This window comes from Anabrus simplex, chromosome 1 (genome assembly GCF_040414725.1).
Source record: "Anabrus simplex isolate iqAnaSimp1 chromosome 1, ASM4041472v1, whole genome shotgun sequence".
In the NCBI taxonomy this organism is placed as follows: domain Eukaryota; kingdom Metazoa; phylum Arthropoda; class Insecta; order Orthoptera; family Tettigoniidae; genus Anabrus; species Anabrus simplex.
Genome location: NC_090265.1, coordinates 1,804,621,009 through 1,804,643,788, shown reverse-complemented (window position 1 = coordinate 1,804,643,788; position 22,780 = coordinate 1,804,621,009). Strand labels below are relative to the sequence as shown.

The 22,780-nt window shown below is 39.6% G+C and overlaps 1 protein-coding gene across 1 annotated transcript in view; it reads left to right on the top strand.

The window, feature by feature from the left end:
- ND-13A (NADH dehydrogenase (ubiquinone) 13 kDa A subunit) overlaps positions 1-22,061 on the top strand; it is a 40,631-nt gene extending 18,570 nt beyond the window's left edge. The window contains exon 3 of the mRNA XM_067155153.2: positions 21,871-22,061. Coding sequence (XP_067011254.1) covers positions 21,871-21,936 — 66 coding nt within the window. The 3' untranslated portion in view covers positions 21,937-22,061. The remainder of the gene's footprint in view (positions 1-21,870) is intronic.
- The last annotated feature ends 719 nt before the right edge of the window (positions 22,062-22,780 follow it).

Sequence of the window (22,780 nt, the reverse complement as noted above, 5' to 3'; positions counted from 1 at the left end):
ATTTGGATGAATCCTGTGCCCCCTACTCCTGCTTGAAAGTTGACGAATTTTCTTCAGTTTGTTTTTACTTTCTCTTTAGAAAATTCTTGTTCAATCATTCACTACTGATCTGCATTTAGGGCAGTTGCCCAGGTGGCAGATTCCCTATCTGTTGTTTTCCTAGCCTTTTCTTAAATGATTGCAAAGAAATTGGAAATTTATTGAACATCTCCCTCGGTAAGTTATTCCAATCCCTAACTCCCTTTTCTATAAATGAAGATTCATCCCAATTTTTTTCATACCTCTTTCGATACTCCTCGACAATTGCTTTAAATCCATCCCATATGCTGTTGACATTTTTAGTTACCATTTTCCACTGATCATAACTTCTTGAAATTTCCCCCATGCCTCTCTTATCAAGCATACGATCAGGGGTCGAAAAATACCGGGCGCCCAGTCGCCATGGTGCCTGAAAATGTTTAACTGCCACCTGGATTTTCAAATTCGGTGTTGAAAATTTAATTTTTGAAATCCGGAGTTCCCTTACATGTAAGTTCCAACCATTTTACAAAGTAACAAGTCGTGTGGTGTTTCACGTTTCTTTCTGTAGCTCATATATTCTAATATGTGCAATAAACATTTTCAGTGCTTTTGGCAGAGTCTTGAATTCTGTAACTGCTCTTCGTACCTTGGAACTGGGCGTTTCATTTCTGCGTGGAAGCTGCCTAGTGGTCATAGGAGATGTCGTTGTAACCCTCAAACAAGTATCCTTACATGTGGACATATCGTAACACATCGAGTTCCATTACAGATGACAGAGTACAGAGATCAGACCAGAGTTGTGGAGAAATGCAGACTACTACTACGTTAAATAATTCCACAAACACTACATTACCGCCTTCCTTCCCGTGACTAGCTGTTCCTAAACTATTGCCGCCAAAGCAGTGCTGATAAATTCCCGTGAAATTCATTCTTTGCATTTAGAACATACGGAATGACGTGTTTATCAATTATTGTATTTTCACCTAAGAATATTTATACTTTTAATTTAATTACAGCATCTTGGTATTGAATGGTTTGCACTTTATAAATATGGTTGTTTTTATTCCTGTGCGTTAAGAAAAATTGGCAACATAGCATCAGACATCGAAGCCCGCAAACTCGGAGACCATTCAACACTGGTGTATTTTACGTTTCTGTGTTTTCTTGAGAAAATCAGCAAAATGAAACCAACAAAACCGCACAAATTGACTGTTGCGAGTAAAAAACAGTGTACTCTTTCAGATTTATTCGTAAGTAGGGCCCGTAAATGTAACACAAAGTGCTACAGAAGCGAATGAACGTGAGAAAACACTTGATGGAAGTGCCGATTGTAGTGTTCAGGACGACAATGACCAGAGTAGAATTTATGATGTTCAAGACAATGATAGGTCAAACATTAAAAATACGTCGACATTTCAATTTTTCAGGCAAACGGAAATTTCAGCACTTTTAACAAAGTGTGTGAAGAAAATGAATGCTAATATGTTACAGCATATGAATGCATTGTTCATGGCATCTTATCATATTGCAAAAAATAACAGACCCTACACTGATTTTGAAGGTTTGGTTACATTGTTAAGCAAGTTGAATGTTACTGATTCACAGAAGTGTGTGAATGATACACAATGTAGAGAATCGTAACATGAATTACTACCGTGGCTGTACTGTGAAGAAGGAAATGCGAAGTGTAAATTATGCAGTAACTTTCGTAGTATTGCCAACAAACGTTCTAAAGTTGTATCCGGATTTTCAGGACCATTTAAACTGGAAACGTTTAAAACATATGAAAAATCCTATCCTCACTTGAAGAGTCAGGAGGCTGAAAAAATAGCGTAACAGCCCCAAAGGGCCTTGGCCTACCACGCGACCGCTGCTCAGCCCGGAGGCCTACAGATTATGAGATGTCGTGTGGTCAGCCTCTTGGCCTTTATCCTTGGCTTTCTTGATCGGGGCCACCATCTCACCATCAGATAACTCCTCAATTGTAATCATATAGGCTGAGTGGACCTCGAACCAGCCCTCAGATCCAGGTAAAAAACCAGACCCTACATTGATTTTGAAGGTTTGTTTGCATTGTTAAGCAAGTTGAATGTTACTGATTCAGAGAAGTATGTGAATGACACACAATGCAGAGAATTTATTTCATACATTGCCTCAGATCTTCCTGAAGATTTTTATGTGGCGTTAAGGGAAGTTCATGTCAGTATCTTACTTGATGGATCAATAGAGAAATCTGATGACGAGGAGCTGATACTTAACATTCTGTTTTAAAAAATAAGGTGACTTTCTATTGTATCAGTGGAGGATGCAACAAGTGATAGCTATATGGAGGCTCTAGAGACAGAATTGTTTCAGTTAGGACTTAGATAACTCTTTACAGTTGTTGTTGTTTGAGTCATCAGTCCATAGACTGGTTTGATGCAGCTCTCCATGCCACCCTATCCTGTGCTAACATTTTCATTTCTACGTAACTATTGCATCCTACATCTGCTCTAATCTGCTTGTCATATTCATACCTTGGTCTACCCCTACCATTCTTACCACCTACACTTCCTTCAAAAACCAACTGAACAAGTCCTGGGTGTCTTAAGATGTGTCCTATCATTCTATCTCTTCTTCTCGTCAAATTTAGCCAGGCATAGATATCAAGGATAATTTAATAAAAAACCACCTATTCAATACTTTCCACGTTTAATGTGGTTATTATCTACATGATTTTATGTAGACTTATTTGGTCAGGTACATGTTTCACCCATTATTTTGGGCATCTTCAGCCTGTAAACAACCTTTAGGTCAAGGTTTGGGACCTTTTTAACCAATATAAACATACCAATATATACACTATAAACAACATATACATTATATACAATATATACAAACATAAGTCAATACAGTAAAGTTTTTTGGTCCTAATCTATCTAATATGGAAAATGTCCAAAACTAAAATGGATCTTCTTTTCGGTGAAGAGGATTGCATATCGGGGTTTATGTGTACTTGTAATATGTTTACTTGTAATACTTGTAAATTTAGCCAAATCGATCTCCTCTCACCGATTCCATTCAGTATCTCTTCATTCGTGATTCGATCTATCCATCTCACCTTCAGCATTCTTCTGTAACACCACATTTCAAAAGCTTCTATTCTCTTTCTTTCTGAGCTAGTTATCATCCATGTTTCACTTCCATACAATGCCACGCTCCACACGAAAGTCTTCAAAATCTTTCTAATTCCGATATCAATGTTTGAAGTGAGCAAATTTCTTTTCTTAAGAAAGCTCTTCCTTGCTTGTGCTAGTCTGCATTTTATGTCCTCCGTACTTCTGCCATCGTTAGTTATTTTACTACCCAAGTAACAATATTCATCTACTTCCTTTAAGACTTCATTTCCTAATCTAATATTTCCTACATCACCTGCCTTCGTTCGACTGCACTCCATTACTTTTGTTTTGGACTTATTTATTTTCATCTTGTACTCCTTACCCAAGACTTCATCCATACCATTCAGCAACTTCTCGAGATCTTCTGCAGTCTCAGATAAAATAACAATATCATCGGCAAATCTCAAGGTTTTTGATTTCCTCTCCTTGGACTGTGATTCCCTTTCCAAATTTCTCTTTGATTTCCTTTACTGCCTGTTCTATGTAAACATTGAAAAGGAGAGGGGACAAACTGCAGCCTTGCCTCACTCCTTTCTGGATTGCTGCTTCTTTTTCAACGCCCTCGATTCTTATCATTGCAGTCTGATTTTTATACAGATTGTAGATAATTCTTTGTTCTCGGTATCTGATCCCTATCATCTTCAGAATCATAAATAGCTTGGTCCAATCAACATTATCGAATGCCTTTTCTAGATCTACGAATTTCATGTACGTGGGCTTGTCCTTCTTGATTCGATCCTCTAAGATCAGACGTAAAGTCAGGATTGCTTCACGTGTTCCTACATTTCTTCTGAAGCCAAATTGATCTTCTCCCAACTCAGCTTCAACTTGTTTTTCCATTCTTCTGTAAATAATATGTGTTAAAATTTTGCAGGCATGAGATACAAAACTAATGGTGCAGTAGTTTTCACACCTGTCAGCACCAGCTTTCTTGAGAATAGGTATAACAACATTCTGCCGAAAATCGGATGTGACTTCTCCTGTCTCATACATCTTGCACACTAAATGAAATAACCTTGCCATGCTGGTTTCTCCTAAGGCAGTCAGTAATTCAGAGGGAATATCATCAATTCCAGCTGCCTTGTTCTTATTAGGTCACTCACAGCTCTGTCAAACTCTGACCTCAAAATTGGGTCTCCCATTTCATCAGCATCAACAGCCTCTTCATGTTCCAGAACCAAATTATCTACATCTTTACCTTGATACAACTGATGGATATGCTCCTGCCATCTTTCTGCTTTGTCTTCTTTCCCTAGAAGTGGCTTCCATCTGAGCTCTTAATATTCATGTACCTAGATTTCCTTTCTTCAAAGGTTTCCTTGATTTTCCTGTATGCAGCATCTAGCTTTCCTAGGACCATACAACCTTCGACATCCTTGCACTTCTCCTTCAGCCATTCTTCCTTAGCTACCTTGCACTTTCTATCCACTTGATTCTTTAATCACCTGCATTCTTTTCTGCCCTCTTCATTTCTAGCGTTCTTGTATTTTCGTCGTTCATCAATAGCGTTCTTGTATTTTCGTCGTTCATCAATCAGGTCTAGTATCTCCTGAGTTATCCACTGATTCTTAGTTGATCTTTTCTTCCTTCCTAACATTTCTTCAGCAGCCCTACTGACTTCATGATTTTTCATGACTCTCCACTCTTCCTCAATAGTGTTTCCTTCAGCCTTTTCATTTAGTCCTTGTGCAACATGTTCCTTGAAACAATCCCTCACACTCTTTTCTTTCAACTTGTCTAAATCCCTTCTTTTTGCATTCTTTCCTTTCTTCAATTTCTTCAACTTCAGATGGCATTTCATGACCAACAAGTTGTGGTCAGAGACCACGTCTGCTCCTGGGAAAGTTTTGCAATCCAACACCTGGTTTCTGAATCTCTGCCTAATCATAATGAAGTCTATTTGATACCTTCCAGTGTCTCCAGGTCTCGTCCACGTATACAGCCGTCGTTTGTGGTGTTTGAACCAAGTATTGGCAAGGACTAAATTATGATCAGTGCAGAATTCAACCAGCCGACTTCCTCTTTCGTTCCTTTGTCCCAATCCAAATTCTCCTACTGTACTACCTTCTCTTCCTTGGTCTACCACTGCATTCCAGTCTCCCATCACAATTAGATTCTCATCACCTTTTACATATTGTAGTAGATCTTCTATCTCCTCATATATTCTTTCGATTTCTTCATCATCCGCTGAAGTAGTAGGCATATAGACCTGCACTATTGTGGTGGGCATTGGTTTGGTGTCTATCTTGACGACAATAATTCTTTCACTATGCTGGTCATAGTAGCTTACACACTGCCCTATTTTCTTATTCATTATTAAACCAACTCCTGCATTTCCCCTGTTTGATTTTGTGTTAATTCGGTAGTCGCCTGACCAAAAATCCTGTTCTTCCTGCCAACGTAGTTCACTTATATCAACTACATCTAACTTTAGCCTATCCATCTCCCTTTTCAGATTCTCTAACCTACCACAACGATTCAAACTTCTAACATTCCACGCTCCGACTCGCAGAATGTCAGTATCCATCTTCCTGATGATCGCCCCCTCTCGTGTAGTCCCCACCCGGAGATCCGAATGGGGGACTAGTTTACCTCTGGAATATTTTACCCGGGAGGAAGCCATCATCAGTACATCATTCATACAGAGAGAGCTGCATGTCCTCGGGAGGTAGTTACGGCTGTAGTTTCCCGTTGCTTTCAGCCGTGTAGCAGTATCAACACAGTTAAGCCATGTTGAGTATTGTTACAAGGCCGTATCAGTCAGTCATGTAGACTGCCGCCCTTGCAACTACCGAAAGGCTGCTACCCCCCTTTCGATGAACCATTCGTTAGTCTGGTCTCTCAACAGATACCCATCCGATATGGTTGCACCTGCGGCTCGGCTATCTGCATCATTGGGACACGCAAGCCTCCCCACCGTGGCAAGGTCACGTGGTTCGCAGAGGAGGCTCTTTACAGTACAAAACTAAAAGGTATAGGGACTGATGGAGCACCATGTGTGATTGGTGTCTGTAATGGTATGGTTACAAAAATATGAAAAAATTGATAACTTGGTAAAACGTTCACTATGTTGCACATGAACTCTAACTCGTTCATCACCCTTCACCGAAAAATGTGAAACTTAAAAATCATTGATGGAATTGATTTTATACTCAGGAAACTATATATGTTTTACCGACATTCGCCAAAACGACTTCGCGAACTGAAAAAAATTTGGGGGTTGCTGGAATGTGTAATATCTAAATTGGAGTACTTACACCAAGTTAGATGGGTAGCAAGCAAATTAATTGCTTTGCATGCAGTTGTCAAAGACTGGGAATGCCTAGTGGTGCATTTAGAGAATATTTCTGAAAGGAAAGTTGAAGATGGAATCACGGCTAAAAGGTCTTCTAAAGAAGATCAAGGACTTCAAATTTGCCATCATAATTCACTTCTTGTATGACTTCGAGTATATTCAAAAGACTTGCACTTGTATTTCAGAGGCATGTTCTGATTTTAAGTCAGATAAGAGTGCATGCAAATATTGCAGTTAATTCATTGCAACAACTTCACAACACCAGGGGCACAATGGCAGAAAGGTTTTTTCTGCTATAACATTTTCAGGAGTTTTCAGTGGAATACAGTTATCAGGTGAGTCGAATAAGAATTCCACGAGCGACAAGGAACCTCTTTTGGCAAGTGGGATTACCTTTCTGAAAGACACATTTCTTCAAAATGGGGACATTCAAAGTGCCACATCTGTTATTGACACATATTTCTGGCCATCAGGAAAACAACTGGGAAATTATGGCAATAGTGAAATACAGCTTCTTGCCACTCATTTTTCAAAACACCTTCAAATTGAGGAGAACAACGCAGAAGACATACTGAGCGAGTGGTGCAAGTTCAACGTAGTCGGGAATGTCTTCCACTGAATGATCTTTTTGAAAAATCGCGGACTGTGAAAGGACGATTTCCGATTTTAGGAAAGCTCCTTAGTATATAGTGACAACAATTCCTTTATCGACTCACTCATGAGAGCGAGAATTCAGCACGATGAATATTATTAAACACAAATTGCAAACCAAGCTTGCTGAGAAAAACTTAAGTGATCTCGTGATATCTTTGAATGGACAATCTTTAAAGGTCTTTGGTGCATCAAAATATATTGATCGTTGGTGTTTTGGTGGGAAATCAAACAGGCATGTGTGGTGTAATTTTAAAAGATGCTGACCTTGAAGGTGACTGGTGATTATTTGGGTTAGTATATCTTAAAGTATAAATTTTCATTCTTCTATACTATAGACTATACTACTTAAGGTCACATTTCAAAAACAATTCATAGCTTTATCCTAGTCTAACCTGTGGTTTTCATAATGTATATTTGCAAAAAATGTGCTGGCTCCTGATAAAAAGGGGCTGGCTACTGAATCATTTCTTTTTTTTTTCTACCCCTGCATATGATATTCAATCAATCAATACTAATCTGCATTTAGGGCAGTCGCCCAGGTGGCAGATTCCCTATCTGTTATTTTCCTAGCCTTTTCTTAAATGATTTCAAAGAAATTGGAAATTTATTGAACATCTCCTTTGGTAAGTTATTCCAATCCCTAATATTTGCCCCAGTTTGTCCTCTTGAATTCCAAATTTATCTTCATATTGTGATCTTTCCTACTTTTAAAGACGCCACTCGAACTTGTCTACTGATGTTATTCCACACCATCTCTCCGCTGACAGCTCGGAACATACCACTTATAACTACTCTCATTTTGGTTCCATATTGAAGATGACGTATGTTGTGTTTGAGTCATCAGTCCATAGACTGGTTTGATGCAGCTCTCCATGCCACCCTATCCTGTGCTAACCTTTTCATTTCTACGTAACTATTGCATCCTACATCTGCTCTAATCTGTTTGTCATATTCATACCTTGGTCTACCCCTACCGTTCTTGCCACCTACACTTCCTTCAAAAACCAACTGAACAAGTCCTGGGTGTCTTAAGATGTGTCCTATCATTCTGTCTCTTCTTCTCGTCAAATTTAGCCAAATCGATCTCCTCTCACCATTTCGATTCAGTATCTCTTCATTCGTAATTCGATCTATCCATCTCACCTTCAGCATTCTTCTGTAACACCACATTTCAAAAGCTTCTATTCTCTTTCTTTCTGAGCTAGTTATCGTCCATGTTTCACTTCCATACAATGCCACGCTCCACACAAAAGTCTTCAAAAACATCTTTCTAATTCCGATATCAATGTTTGAAGTGAGCAAATTTCTTTTCTTAAGAAAGCTCTTCCTTGCTTGTGCTAGTCTGCATTTTATGTCCTCCTTACTTCTGCCATCGTTAGTTATTTTACTACCCAAGTAACAATATTCATCTACTTCCTTTAAGACTTCGTTTCCTAATCTAATATTTCCTACATCACCTGCCTTCGTTCGACTGCACTCCATTACTTTTGTTTTGGACTTATTTATTTTCATCTTGTACTCCTTACCTAAGACTTCATCCATACCATTCAGCAACTTCTCGAGATCTTCTGCAGTCTCAGATAAAATAACAATATCATCGGCAAATCTCAAGGTTTTGATTTCACCTCCTTGGACTGTGATTCCCTTTCCAAATTTCTCTTTGATTTCCTTTACTGCCTGTTCTATGTAAACATTGAAAAGGAGAGGGGACAAACTGCAGCCTTGCCTCAATCCTTTCTGGATTGCTGCTTCTTTTTCAAAGCCCTCGATTCTTATCACTGCAGACTGATTTTTATACAGGTTGTAGATAATTCTTTGTTCTCGGTATCTGATCCCTATCATCATCAGAATCATAAATAGCCTGGTCCAATCAACATTATCGAATGCCTTTTCTAGATCTACGAATGCCATGTACGTGGGCTTGTCCTTCTGGATTCGATCCTCTAAGATCAGACGTAAAGTCAGGATTGCTTCACGTGTTCCTACATTTCTTCTGAAGCCAAATTGATCTTCCCCCAACTCAGCTTCAACTTGTTTTTCCATTCTTCTGTAAATAATACGTGTTAAAATTTTGCAGGCATGAGATACAAAACAAAACTAATGGTGCGGTAGTTTTCACACCTGTAAGCACCGGCTTTCTTGGGAATAGGTATAACAACATTCTGCCGAAAATCGGATGGGACTTCTCCTGTCTCATACATCTTGCACACTAAATGAAATAACCTTGCCATGCTGGTTTCTCCTAAGGCAGTCAGTAATTCAGAGGGAATATCATCAATTCCAGGTGCCTTGTTCCTATTTAGGTCACTCACAGCTCTGTCAAACTCTGACCTCAAAATTGGGTCCCCCATTTCATCAGCATCAACAGCCTCTTCATGTTCCAGAACCAAATTATCTACATCGTTACCTTGATACAACTGTTGGATATGCTCGTGCCATCTTTCTGCTTTGTCTTCTTTCCCTAGAAGTGGCTTTCCATCTGAGCTCTTAATATTCATGCACCCAGATTTCCTTTCTCCAAAGGTTTCCTTGATTTTCCTGTATGCAGCATCTACCTTTCCTACGACCATACAACCTTCGACATCCTTGCACTTCTCCTTCAGCCATTCTTCCTTAGCTACCTTGCACTTTCTATCCACTTGATTCTTTAATCACCTGCATTCTTTTCTGCCCTCTTCATTTCTAGCGTTCTTGTATTTTCGTCGTTCATCAATCAGGTCTAGTATCTCCTGAGTTATCCACTGATTCTTAGTTGATCTTTTGTTCCTTCCTAACATTTCTTCAGTAGCCCTACTGACTTCATTTTTCATGACTCTCCACTCTTCCTCTACTGTGTTTCCTTCGGCCTTTTCATTTAGTCCTTGTGCAACATGTTCCTTGAAACAATCCCTCACACTCTTTTCTTTCAACTTGTCTAGATCCCATTTTTTTGCATTCTTTTCCTTCTTCAATTTCTTCAACTTCAGATGGCATTTCATGACCAACAAGTTGTGGTCAGAGTCCACGTCTGCTCCTGGGAAAGTTTTGCAATCCAACATCTGGTTTCTGAATCTCTGCCTAATCATAATGAAGTCTATTTGATACCTTCCAGTGTCTGCAGGTCTCGTCCACGTATACAGCCGTCGTTTGTGGTGTTTGAACCAAGTATTGGCGAGGACTAAATTATGATCAGTGCAGAATTCAACCAGCCGACTTCCTCTTTCGTTTCTTTGTCCCAATCCAAATTCTCGTACTGTGCTACCTTCTCTTCTTTGGCCTACCACTGCATTCCAGTTTCCCATCACAATTAGATTCTCGTCACCTTTGACATATTGTATTAAATCTTCTATCTCCTCATATATTCTTTCAATTTCTTCATCATCCGCTGAAGTAGTAGGCATATAGACCTGCACTATTGTGGTGGGCATTGGTTTGGTGTCTATCTTGGCGACAATAATTCTTTCACTATGCTGGTCGTAGTAGCTTATCCGCTGGCCTATTTTCTTATTCATTATTAAACCAACTCCTGCATTTCCCCTGTTTGATTTCGTGTTGATAATTCGGTAGTCGCCTGACCAAAAATCCTGTTCTTCCTGCCAACGTAGTTCACTTATACCAACTACATCTAACTTTAGCCTATCCATCTCCCTTTTCAGATTCTCTAACCTACCACAACGATTCAAACTTCTAACATTCCACGCTCCGACTCGCAGAATGTCAGTATCCATGTTCCTGATGATTGCCCCCTCTCGTGTAGTCCCCACCCGGAGATCCGAATGGGGGACTAGTTTACCTCCGGAATATTTTACCCGGGAGGAAGCCATCATCAGTACATCATTCATACAGAGAGAGCTGCATGTCCTCGGGAGGTAGTTACGGCTGTAGTTTCCCGTTGCTTTCAGCCGTGTAGCAGTATCAACACAGCTAAGCCATGTTGAGTATTATTACAAGGCCGTATCAGTCAATCATGTAGACTGCCGCCCTTGCAACTACCGAAAGGCTGCTACCCCCCTTTCGATGAACCATTCGTTAGTCTGGTCTCTCAACAGATACCCATCCGATATGGTTGCACCTGCGGCTCGGCTATCTACATCATTGGGACACGCAAGCCTCCCCACCGCGGCAAGGTCACATGGTTCGCAGAGGAGGAGATGACGTAAATCACAAATATTATAATATTTATAGATCCACATGTTCAATACAATGTATTGATACTCCTATTGTACAATACAATATATTGATACACCTATTGTATTGTACTGAACAAGTGGATCTATAAATATTATAATCATATTTGTGATGTACATACCACTTACTCGAGCAGCTCGTCTTCTTTCTCCCAGTTCTTCCCAGCCCAAACTTTGCAACATTTTTGTAACACTACTCTTCTGTCGGAAATCATCCAGAGCAAATCAAGCTGCTTTCTTTTTTTTTTTTTTTTCAGTTCTTGAATTGGGTAATCCTGGTGAGGGTCCCGTACACTGGAACCATACTCTAGTTGGGGTCTTACCAGAGACTTATATGCCCTCTCCTTTACATCCTTACTACAACCCCTAAACACCCTCATAACCATGTGCAGAGATGTGTACCCTTTATTTACAATCCCTTTTATGTGATTACCCCAATGAAGATCTTTTCTTATATTAACACCTTGATACTTACAATGATCCCCAAAAGGAACTTTCACCCCATCAATGCAGTAATTAATACTGAGAGGATCTTTCCTATTTGTGAAACTCACAATCTGACTTTTAACCCCGTTTATCAACATACCATTGCCTGCTGTCCATCTCACAACATTATCGAGGTCACGTGGCAGTTGCTCACAATCTTGTAACTTATTAATTACTCTATACGGAAGAACATCATCCGCAATAAGCCTTACCTCTGATTCCACTTCTTTACACATATCATTTATATATAAGGAAATGCGAAGGTCCAATAATACTGCCTTGAGGAATTCCCCTCTTAATTATTACAGAGACAGATAAAGCTTCACCTACTCTAATTCTCTGAGCTCTATTTTCTAGAAACATAGCCACCCATTCAGTCACTTTTTCTAGTCCAATTGCTCTCATTCTTGCCAGTAGTCTCCCATGATCCACCCTATCAAATGCTTTAGATAAGTCAATCACGATATAGTCCATTTGACCTTCTGAATCCAAGATAACTGCTATACCTTGCTGAAATCCTACAAGTTTAGCTTCAGTGGAATAACCTTTCCTAAAACCGAACTGCCTTCTACCGAACCAGTTATTAATTTCTCAAACATGTCTGATATAATCAAAAAGAATGCCTCCCCAAAGCTTACATACAAAGCACCTCAAACACTGGCCTGTAATTTTCAGCTTTGTCTTATCACCCGCTGACAAGTTTTATGAAGCATTGAGTGACATCGTGGTCAGGGCTAACAGCAGGGATAGAATGGTGCTAATGGGCGATTTCAATGCAAGAGTTGGGAATAGAACTGAAGGATACGAAAGGATGATTGGTAAATGTGGGGAAGGTATGGAAGCTAATGGGAATGGGAAGTGTTTGCTGGACTTCTGTGCTAGTATGGGTTTAGCTGTTACGGATATCTTCTTCAAGCATAAGGCTATTCACCACAACACAGTGGAGGCTAGGGGTACGAGATCCATAATAGACTATATCTTAACCGAGTTTGAATTCAGGAAATCTGTTAGGAATGTACGAGTTTTCCGTGGATTTTTCGATGATACAGACCACTATCTGATCTGTAGTGAACTAAGTATCTCTAGGCCTAGGGTAGAGAAAGTGAAATCTGTCTGCAAACGAATAAGGGCAAAAAATCTCCAGGATGAGTAAATTAGGCAGAAGAACATGGATATAATTAGTGAGAAATTTCGAGCAGTGGACAGTAAGCAGGTTCAGGATATAGAAAGTGAGTGGGTGGCATACAGGGATGCTGTAGTAGAAACAGCAAGGGAATGCCTAGGAACAGCTGTGTGTAAAGATGGGAAAAGGCAAACATCTTAGTGGAATGATGAAGTGACAACAGCTTGTAAACGTAAAAAGAAGGCTTATCAGAAATGGCTCCTAACAAGGGCCGAGGAAGACAGGGACTTGTACGTAGATGAAAGAAACAGAGCGAAACAAATAGTTGTTGAATCCAAAAAGAAGTCGTGGGAAGATATTTGTAATAACCTGGAAAGACTGGGTCAAGTAGCAGGGAAACCTTTCTGGACAGTAATAAAGAATCTTGGGACGGAAGGGAAAAAGGAAATGAACAGTGTTTCGAGTAATTCAGGTGAACTCATAATAGATCCCAGGGAATCACTGGAGAGTGGAGGGAATATTTTGAACATCTTCTCAATGTAAAAGGAAATCGTCCTGGTGGTGTTGCGAACAGCCGATCTCATGGGGAGGAGGAAAATGATGTTGGTGAAATTACGCTTGAGGAAGTGGAAAGGATGGTAAATAAACTCTGTTGTCATAAAGCAGCAGGAATAGATGAAATTAGACCTGAAATGGTGAAGTATAGTGGGGAAGGCAGGGATAAAATGGCTTCATAGAGTAGTACAATTAACATGGAGTGTTGGTAAGGTACCTTCAGATTGGAAAAAAACGTGAGTACAAGGGAACAGGAAGAATTGCAACAACTATCGAGGTATCTCATCAATTTTTTTTTTATTATTATTATTATTTTTTTTTTGCTAGGGGCTTTACGTCGCACCGACACTCATCAATTAGTATACCAGGCAAAGTATTCACTGACATCTTGGAAGGGAGGGTGCGATCAGTTGCTGAGAGGAAGTTGGATGAAAACCAGTGTGATTTCAGACCACAGAGAGGCTGTCAGGATCAGATTTTCAGTATGTGCTAGGTAATTGAAAAATGCTACGAGAGGAATAGGCAGTTGTGTTTGTGTTTCGTAGATCTAGAGAAAGCATACGACAGGATACATACATATATATCCCACGTCGTTCCATCTTAAGCGATGCGTCGGCAAACGAGGCTTCTCTCCTTCTTCAATGCTTCAATGCTTTCCAAAGTATGTCCTCTCTCTTGAATGTCAATCTTCACCATGTCCTTGTACACGAGTCTTGGTCGCCCTCTTTTTCTTTTGTCTTCAAGTTTTAGATCGTACATTTTTTTTTGTAATCTGTTATCACCCATGCGTCGCATAGGTTCATACCATCTCAGTCGCTGCACTGTTATTTTGTCCTGCAGTCTTACAACTTGAGCCTGCTTGCGGATTTCCTCATTACGGACTCTGTCCCTCCGTGTTTTGCCGATCATGCTACGGACAAATTTCATTTCTGCTGCCTGGATTCTACTAACATCTTTGTTTCTCATGGTCCATGTTTCGCAACCATAGGTCAGGATTGGTACTAATAAGTTTCATATATGACTCTCTTGCATTTTGTTGGTATTTTCTTGTTCCGTATTATGTCTTTAACTATTTTGTAAAAGTTGCTACCTGCCTGAATTCTGTGGGAAATTTCCTTATCTATAGAACCACTATCAGAGATAACACTTCCAAGATATTTGAATTGATGGTTCATCTGTAGCTGTTTCCCCTCCATTTCAATGTGTCCCATTGGTTGCCTGTATCTCTTCATGACCATAACCTCACTTTTCTCTTGGCTGAAGATGAGTTCATATTCTTTAGCAGATTCTGCCCAGGAGTTTATTTGTCCTTGTAGATCTTCTTTAGAAGAGTCTCCCCACAAGCATATATCATCCGCGAACAATATAACTTCCATTTTCTTACCTCCAATGGTTTGGTGAACTTTTCTCTGAACCTCGTTCATCACAGTGATGAAAAGAAGAGGAGACAGAACACCACCCTGTCTTAACCCAGATTTTATATCAAAGGTTTCAGTCATTCTTACAGGTGTTTTGACTTTACTTCAGGTATCTTCATACAAATTCTTGATCCGGTGTATCGTGTCATCCTTTATTCCAATTTTCTTCAGTGTTTCCCACACCTTCTCTCTATTCACTGCATCAAATGCTTTCTGGATATCCAGAAAGGCTAACCACAAATCTCGGTTGTGTTCATAGTATTTTTCCATTAACTGACGGACTGTAAAGATTAAATCAGTTCCTGAATCCATACTGTCCTTCGAAGAGGTTCTCTTCAATAACGGGTCTGATTTTACGCTCTATAATTCTTTCATAAAGTTTCCCAACTTGAGATGTTAAAGTGATGCCTCTATAGTTGGAACATTTCTTTCTGTCTCCTTTCTTGAAGATTGGAATTATGATGCCTGTTTTCCAATCGACTGGTATGTCCCCTTCTTTCCAGATCTTACGAAAGAGTCTGTAGATCCAATGTTTTCCAGAAATGCCCATTGCCTTGATCATTTCTCCATTAATTTCATCAGCCCCTGCTGATTTTCCAGTTTTGATGTATTTCCAGGCATATGCTACATCATTCCATGTTAATTCTAACCTGTTGTCAGAGGCAGACTTGCAGGAGGTAGTACCGGTACTGTCTTTTTGTGTAGGCTACATGCAATTCACATTTAGTAATTCATCAGAGTAAGTCCTCCAAGTCTCTTTGATCTTCTCATCTTCAGTGATCAGATTTTCATTATCATCTCTTAGGTATTTGGAGTGTTCTTTGTCTCTTTTTCTATTTTTCATCATTCCATATAACATTTTCTTATTACCATTAACATCCTCTTTCAATTCATCACTCCACTTGTTCAACCACTTCTCTTGTTCTTCTGTAACAACTTTGTTTGCTTGTTTTTTAGCAACCCTGTATAGTTCCTTATTATGATCAGTCCGGTTCTTGAAATATTTTCTGAACATGTTGTTCTTGTTCAGGACAGCAGTTCTTGTTCTGTCATTCCATCTTCTTATGCCACTGGTTCGTCCACAAACCTTCTCAGTTATCATTACTAGATTTTCTTTCAGATCCTTCCATTCCTCCTCAACTGTTCTTTCATCTGTCTTTGGTATGACTGTTTCGATGTTTTCTTGGAACTATATTATTCTATCATTGTCCTTCAGCTTCCAGGTCTTGAGTTTCTTTACCTGTGTGGTTCTTACTTCTTTTAACTTGTTAAACGTTAAGTATCCAATGAGGAGTCTATGATCACTTTCCAGGGAGACACTAGGATTCACTTTTACATCTAACAGTCTATTTTGTAGTTGTTTCTCGATGAAAATGTAATCTATAAGAGATTCACTTTTTCCATCCCATCCATATCTTGTGACCTTATGGCTTTTTTTGTTTTTGATACTATGAGTTCCCTATTATAAGGTTGTTCCTCTGGCAGAAGTCAAATAGTCTAGTTCCTTCTGGGTTTCGTGGACCCCATCCATGTGCTCCTAGAATACTTTCATATCCATCTCTCACAGTTCCTACTTGAGCATTCATATCCCCTATGATAATTGTTGCATCTCCTCTTATTCTTTCCTCTATGTATTCTTCAAACTGTTCTTTTTCTTCATCTTCACAACCAGTCTATGGTGCATAGCACTGGATGATGTTGATGTTCTGGGAAGAATCCAATTTCAGCATTATGTGAAGAATCCAATCAGAAACATATTTTACTTCTACTACATAATCTTTCATTTGATGATCCATAACAACTCCAACTCCATTTTTTGCTTGATCTCCACTTGACCAAAATAGATGGTATCCCTCTCTGCGTTCCTTTGATCCTTTTCCCTTCCACTTGGTTTCACTGAGTCCCAGAATGTTTGTGTTCCTTGTTTTCGTTAAGTCTACACATTCCTCTATTTTTCCAGTTAGTGTCAGAATGTTTAGCGTGGCAATTTTGATTTCAGTCTCATATTGAGTTTTGTGTGTTCTCCTCTTTGGTTGTGATGGAGCATCGGGTATTGAACCGTCATTAATATCATTACCAATGAGGGAACTAGTCATTATTCTGGTGATTACAATATTTCCATCCGAGGCCTCGTTTAGTTTTGAAAGCAATTCCAAATTATTCAGAGGCTGACTTGCTGGGCCTATCACTTCCGAAGATTTTTCTGTCGGGGTTATCTCCCTTAGCCTTTAATAGTCTCCTATCAACCTGCAAGGCAGAAGGCCTGAGTCAAATCTCAGGGATCAGATATTGCCTCTTCCGCCAGATCCGCCGTACCAGTGATTTTCACTTCTGCCTTCACTGCCATTGAGGTCTTCACCCGTATCCCTGGGCATGGGTTCTGTGTTATACCCCACAGGACTGGGTCCCCGACTGAACTCAGCCATCCTATCACTCCGGCCTACTGAAGTAGGGTGCCCAACCCCGCGATGTGGACGCACCAGACAGGAATTACTCAAGTGGAGGAATAGGGAAGGTGACCCTGTCTCCCTTGAGCCGAGTTAATGGTTGTGTATGGTGCCACAACCAAAGGCCATATGACAAGGTACCGAGGGAAAAGATGTTCGCCATACTGGGGGACTATGGAATTAAAGGTAGATTATTAAAATCAATCAAAGGCATTTATGTTGACAATTGGGCTTCAGTGAGAATTGATGATAGAATGAGTTCTTGGTTGAGTTTACTTACAGGAGTTAGACAAGGCTGTAATCTTTCACCTTTGCAGTTCGTAGTTTACATGGATCATCTGCTGAAAGGTATAAAATGGCAGGGAGGGATTCAGTTAGGTGGAAATGTAATAAGTAGTCTGACCTATGCTGAAGACTTAGTCTTAATGGCAGACTGTGCCAAAAGCATGCAGTCTAATATCTTGGAACTTGAAAAGAGGTGCAATGAGTATGGTATGAAAATTAGCCTCTCGAAGACTAAATTGATGTCTGTAGGTAAGAAATCCAACAGAACTGAATGTCAGATTGGTGATACAAAGCTAGAACAAGTCGATAATTTCAAGTATTTAGGTTGTGTGTTCTCCCAGGATGGTAATATAGTAAGTGAGATTGAATCACGGTGTCGTAAAGCTAATGCATTGAGCTCGCAGCTGCGATCAACAGTATTCTGTAAGAAGGAAGTCAGCTCCCAGACGAAACTATCTTTACACCGGTCTGTTTTCAGACCAACTTTGCTTTACGGGAGCGAAAGCTGGGTGGACTCAGGATATCTTATTCATAAGTTAGAAGTAACAGACATGAAAGTAGCAAGAATGATTGTTGGTACAAACAGGTGTGAACAATGGCAGGAGGGTACTCGGAATGAGGAGATGAAGGCTAATTTAGGAATGAACTCAATGGATGAAGCTGTACGCATAAACCGGCTTCGGTGGTGGGGTCGTGTGAGGCGAGTGGAGGAGGATAGGTTACCTAAGAGAATAATGGACTCTGTTATGGAGGGTAAGAGAAGTAGAGGAAGACCAAGACGACGATGGTTAGACTCGGTTTCTAACGATTTAAAGATAAGAGGTATAGAACTAAATGAGGCCACAACACTAGTTGCAAATCGAGGATTCTGGCGACGTTTAGTAAATTCACAGAGGCTTGCAGACTGAATGCTGAAAGGCATAACAGTCTATAATGATAATGAATGTATGTATGTATGTATATCTATCGCCCTTTCCTTTATACACAGGGGCTACTATAGCAACTCTCCCATTCATTCGGTATAGCTCCTTCAACCAAACAATAATCAAATAAGTACTTCAGATATGGTACTGTATCCCAACACATTGTCTTTAGTATATCCCCAGAAATCTTATAAATTCCAGCTGCTTTTCTGGTTTTCAACTTTTGTATTTTATTGTAAACGTCATTGTTATCATAGTCCTAATAGTCCTACTGTTACAACCTTCCTTTCTACTTTTCAGACAGTCTAATGAAGCAAAATATTAATCTTGTAGGTACCAGTACTGCTGCACCGTAATTAAGAACATTGTTAAAATATTAATGTAAAATCATGTTACAAGTTTTATCTTGTTAGGAACTCCTAGATTTCTGTTACTCTATTTCCTTAAAAGGTAATGTTATATTTTGACAGTAAGTGAGAGTGTTTTTCCTATAATCGTTTCCAGCCATTTTGCTGAGTTACCGTTTTTATACCTCTTGAATACAGCTGAAGTTAATGATGATAACTTTTAACCCTTTACTTGCCCTCAGGCAACATACAACTTTTCACCTGTATAAATGGACAAATATTGTAGACAGAGGTAGTTTTACGGCACACCTTCAACTGTACAATCAATTAAACACATATCCCAGTGATGCCTTGTTTTTTTTTACATAACATAAGACAAAACAGCCCTACAACCAAAGGTACTCCTTCCACCCCGTCAACATCCACGCGAACCAACCACCGTTTATTTTACGTGGGCCCTCCCCATCACATTACCACAGGCTTCAGGAGTACCTCTGGCTCAACGTCAAAGACATTACCGACCTACGGTTCTGCAAGCTGTACTGCAGTACGTACCCATGGCCAGTAGGTAGTAATGTTCGGTCTTTGAATGTTAAAAGCTTAGCGTAAAATCGTGAAAATTCGTATATATATATTCAACTATGGCAATCCACATCACATATGAGTGTTAAGCTATTAGCCCCAGTTAAGAATTGCCGGTACATCTAATACACTGAACGTATGTTAAACATTAAAGCACCGAGCTCGATAGCTGCAGTAGCTTAAGTGCGGCCAGTATCCAGTATTCGGGAGATAGTAGGTTCGAACCCCACTGTCGGCAGCCCTGAAAAGGGTTTTCCGTGGTTTCCCATTTTCACACCAGGCAAATGCTGGGGCTGTACCTTAATTAAGGCCACGGCCGCTTCCTTCCAACTCCTAGCCCTTCCCTGTCCCATCGTCGCCATAAGACCTATCTGTGTCGGTGCGACGTAAAGCAACTAGCAAAAAAAAAAAAAAAAAAACATTAAAGCTTGAAATTTTCTTCACCAAACGAAAACAAAAAATAATTCATGCAGTAAAGGGTTAAGAAGTTATGATCAGTGGAAAATGGTAACTAAAAATGTCAACTGCATATGACATGGATTGAACTCTTTCCCGCGGGTTGCGTAGTAAAGCGTACTGGAGTCGCACATTGTCTCCTGCGGTTTGCGTAGTAAAGCGTACTCTACTTTCAAACCAACTTCCTCTGCCATCTGTCTGCTAAACATGTAACTTTTTGGAACCAGTGAATTCCCTACACTTCCTAGATGCAACTGGCATGCACGGAATCCTAAAATAAAGTGTTCTCTTATACGTTTTCTTAGAACAGACAGCTGACGTGAATGTAAACACATTGCAGCTACATGGCTGCTCATAAGCAGTTGAGTGCGGAGGATATTTGTTACAAATTAGATCAATATGTTGAGAAATGCGGTGGTGGTGAGTTTGAATTTGTATGGTAATAAAAATGGCATGGGAAGCAGTTGGGGCAGGATATGAATCTGAGGGAAATCGAAATACAGCACAGGACAGGAAATGTTCATTCATGTACCGTCTCCTTTTAAAATATTAGGCCTACTTGTACAAAACATAATTATCAGTTTTAATTCTCCAGTTAATTCTGTTTCAGACTAGGTGCCTCTATTTAATTACATAATAGTCCAACTAATGTGAGTTTATCTTCCAATCCCATTCAGTGAAAGTTTGTTTATAATTTGTATATGCGAGAAGAAGTATAATTTGCTGTCTATCTGACTGGTCCCAAAAATGAAATAAATTGGGAGATTCAGGGTGAATTCCTGCATTACCACGAAAATTACAGGAAAAACTGCTAAGTTCTTTGAGAACGTCTATTTTGTTTATGTTAAGCAAAAGGAGTAATAAATCATGAAAACTGTAAACTTTCAACACACACTTATTCCAGAAAATGTTTAGAAATAACAGCACAAAATGTGGCTTGTAAAATTCTTTCAACACAGAGAAAATTTTGAGTCATACAAGGAATGGAATGCAAAATATAAGGTTGACTATCTGAAACACGTAGTTAACACTAAAAATATACAGTATCAATCAGCTGTTGCACACACATAGTTCACTAGGAAGTTCCGGGGGAAGTAGGAGGGGGGCACTTGCCTTTATCCGGAGTGCACCCTTCTCAATAGGTGAAGCTGTGTTCCATAGCGAAGCATCATGAGGAGTATTCGCCTCGTTAGTTGCAGATTTCACAGTAGATGTATGGAAACTATGTTTCTTGCCCTAGTTCTTACATTTCCTGGTGGAGGATTCTCTTTCCAAATGGTGCCATCCTTTCCTTTGTAAATGCCTAACATGTGTGCTAACGGCAAATCGTCATCTCCGTCACTTTCACCCTCCTGTTCAGTTTGAGTCATGCTTACTTTAATTTAAATTATCCTCTTCACCGTTGCTGAAGCCACTGTCAAATAAACGTCTTATTTCTGTCTTCTTCCATGGTAAAATTATCCATTTTCTTGTCAGATAAGTTTCTCCCTATGAGAAATGCAAAATGAAAATGAAATTCATACAATATGCCTAACACAGCTGTTTTGAAACCAATAAGGGTACATATCTCGACAATACATTGAAACGAAGGTGTTAGGCAAGCACACACGCGGGTGTATTTCACCCCAGTCCAACTTTGAAGGTAGACCCTCCTTGACAACTGCGCGAGAACTGCCTGCACTTGGCTGAGCGTTTGGTGGGGGTGGTGCTAGGAAGGTACCTAAAAGAAGAAGCAGCTCAAAAACAAATTGCGCACTGCATCAAAGTATCTATAACTCAGCTGGGGAGGATTTAACCCCGGCGTGTGTGTTTGAGGGTTGAATAAATTGTGTCTTCTTGATATCACCCATAAGCATGGTTCCTCAGAATGAAAATGCTTGGAAAATTGTCATTTTTTTCAGCTGCCCATTATGATGATGGTTTTCTGAATTATAAGTATGATTTTCTTTTCTAGGATAAGCCTGGAAATCACAGCTGCGGATACTGTGGTCTGCGCTTTTACAAGGAAGATTGTCATTAACTACTTGTGCGAGAATTGTAGTTGAATTATTGTATTCTATAATGTGCTTTTTAAAAGTACTGTGTTGTATATAAATTGATGAACAGAGTGAAAATATATGCTTTATAGTAAAGAGAAGAACCATCCATTGACTCAGATAATATTTTATTGCTACAAAAACAAACCCCTTTTCTTTCCTTTCTCACATTGGTCTTGTGACCGCTCTCTTCAACTACCATAAAGTTTAATATTGATTTTAAAATTTCATGTAATTTTTCATGCCAAAATGAGTTGAGGAATGCTATTTGCTTATTATAAGGCAGTCTGCTGTACTTAATTTTTAACCACCGAGCTCGATAGCTGCAGTTGCTTAAGTGCGGTCACTATCCATTATCTGGGAGATAGTTGGTTTGAACGCCACTGTTGGCAGCCCTGAAGATGATTTTCCATGATTTTCCATTTTCACACGAGGCAAATGCGGTGGCTGTACCTTAATTAAGGGCATGGCTGCTTCCTTCCCACTCTTGGTCCTTTCCTGTCCCAGTGTCTCCATTAAGCAACTTGTAAAAAAAAATATATATATACTGTGTATATTTTTCATCTGTCTTTTCTAGAACAATAGCTCCATACCTCTCATTCTCTGTCGAACACCTGTTAATATTTTCTGTTGAGTTGGAAGTGCAGGAAGCAGAATTTTAAAATGGGAAACTCTGTATTTTCAATATCTAGGACTCAAAACATATTTCAGAAAAAGAGACTATGTTTTATGAACACATTTGGTAGAGAGAAAAAGCATTCAGAGCTTTTTAGATTGATGGTTTCATGGCCTGCAATTGCAGACATGATAAAAAGATACAGCTCTGCA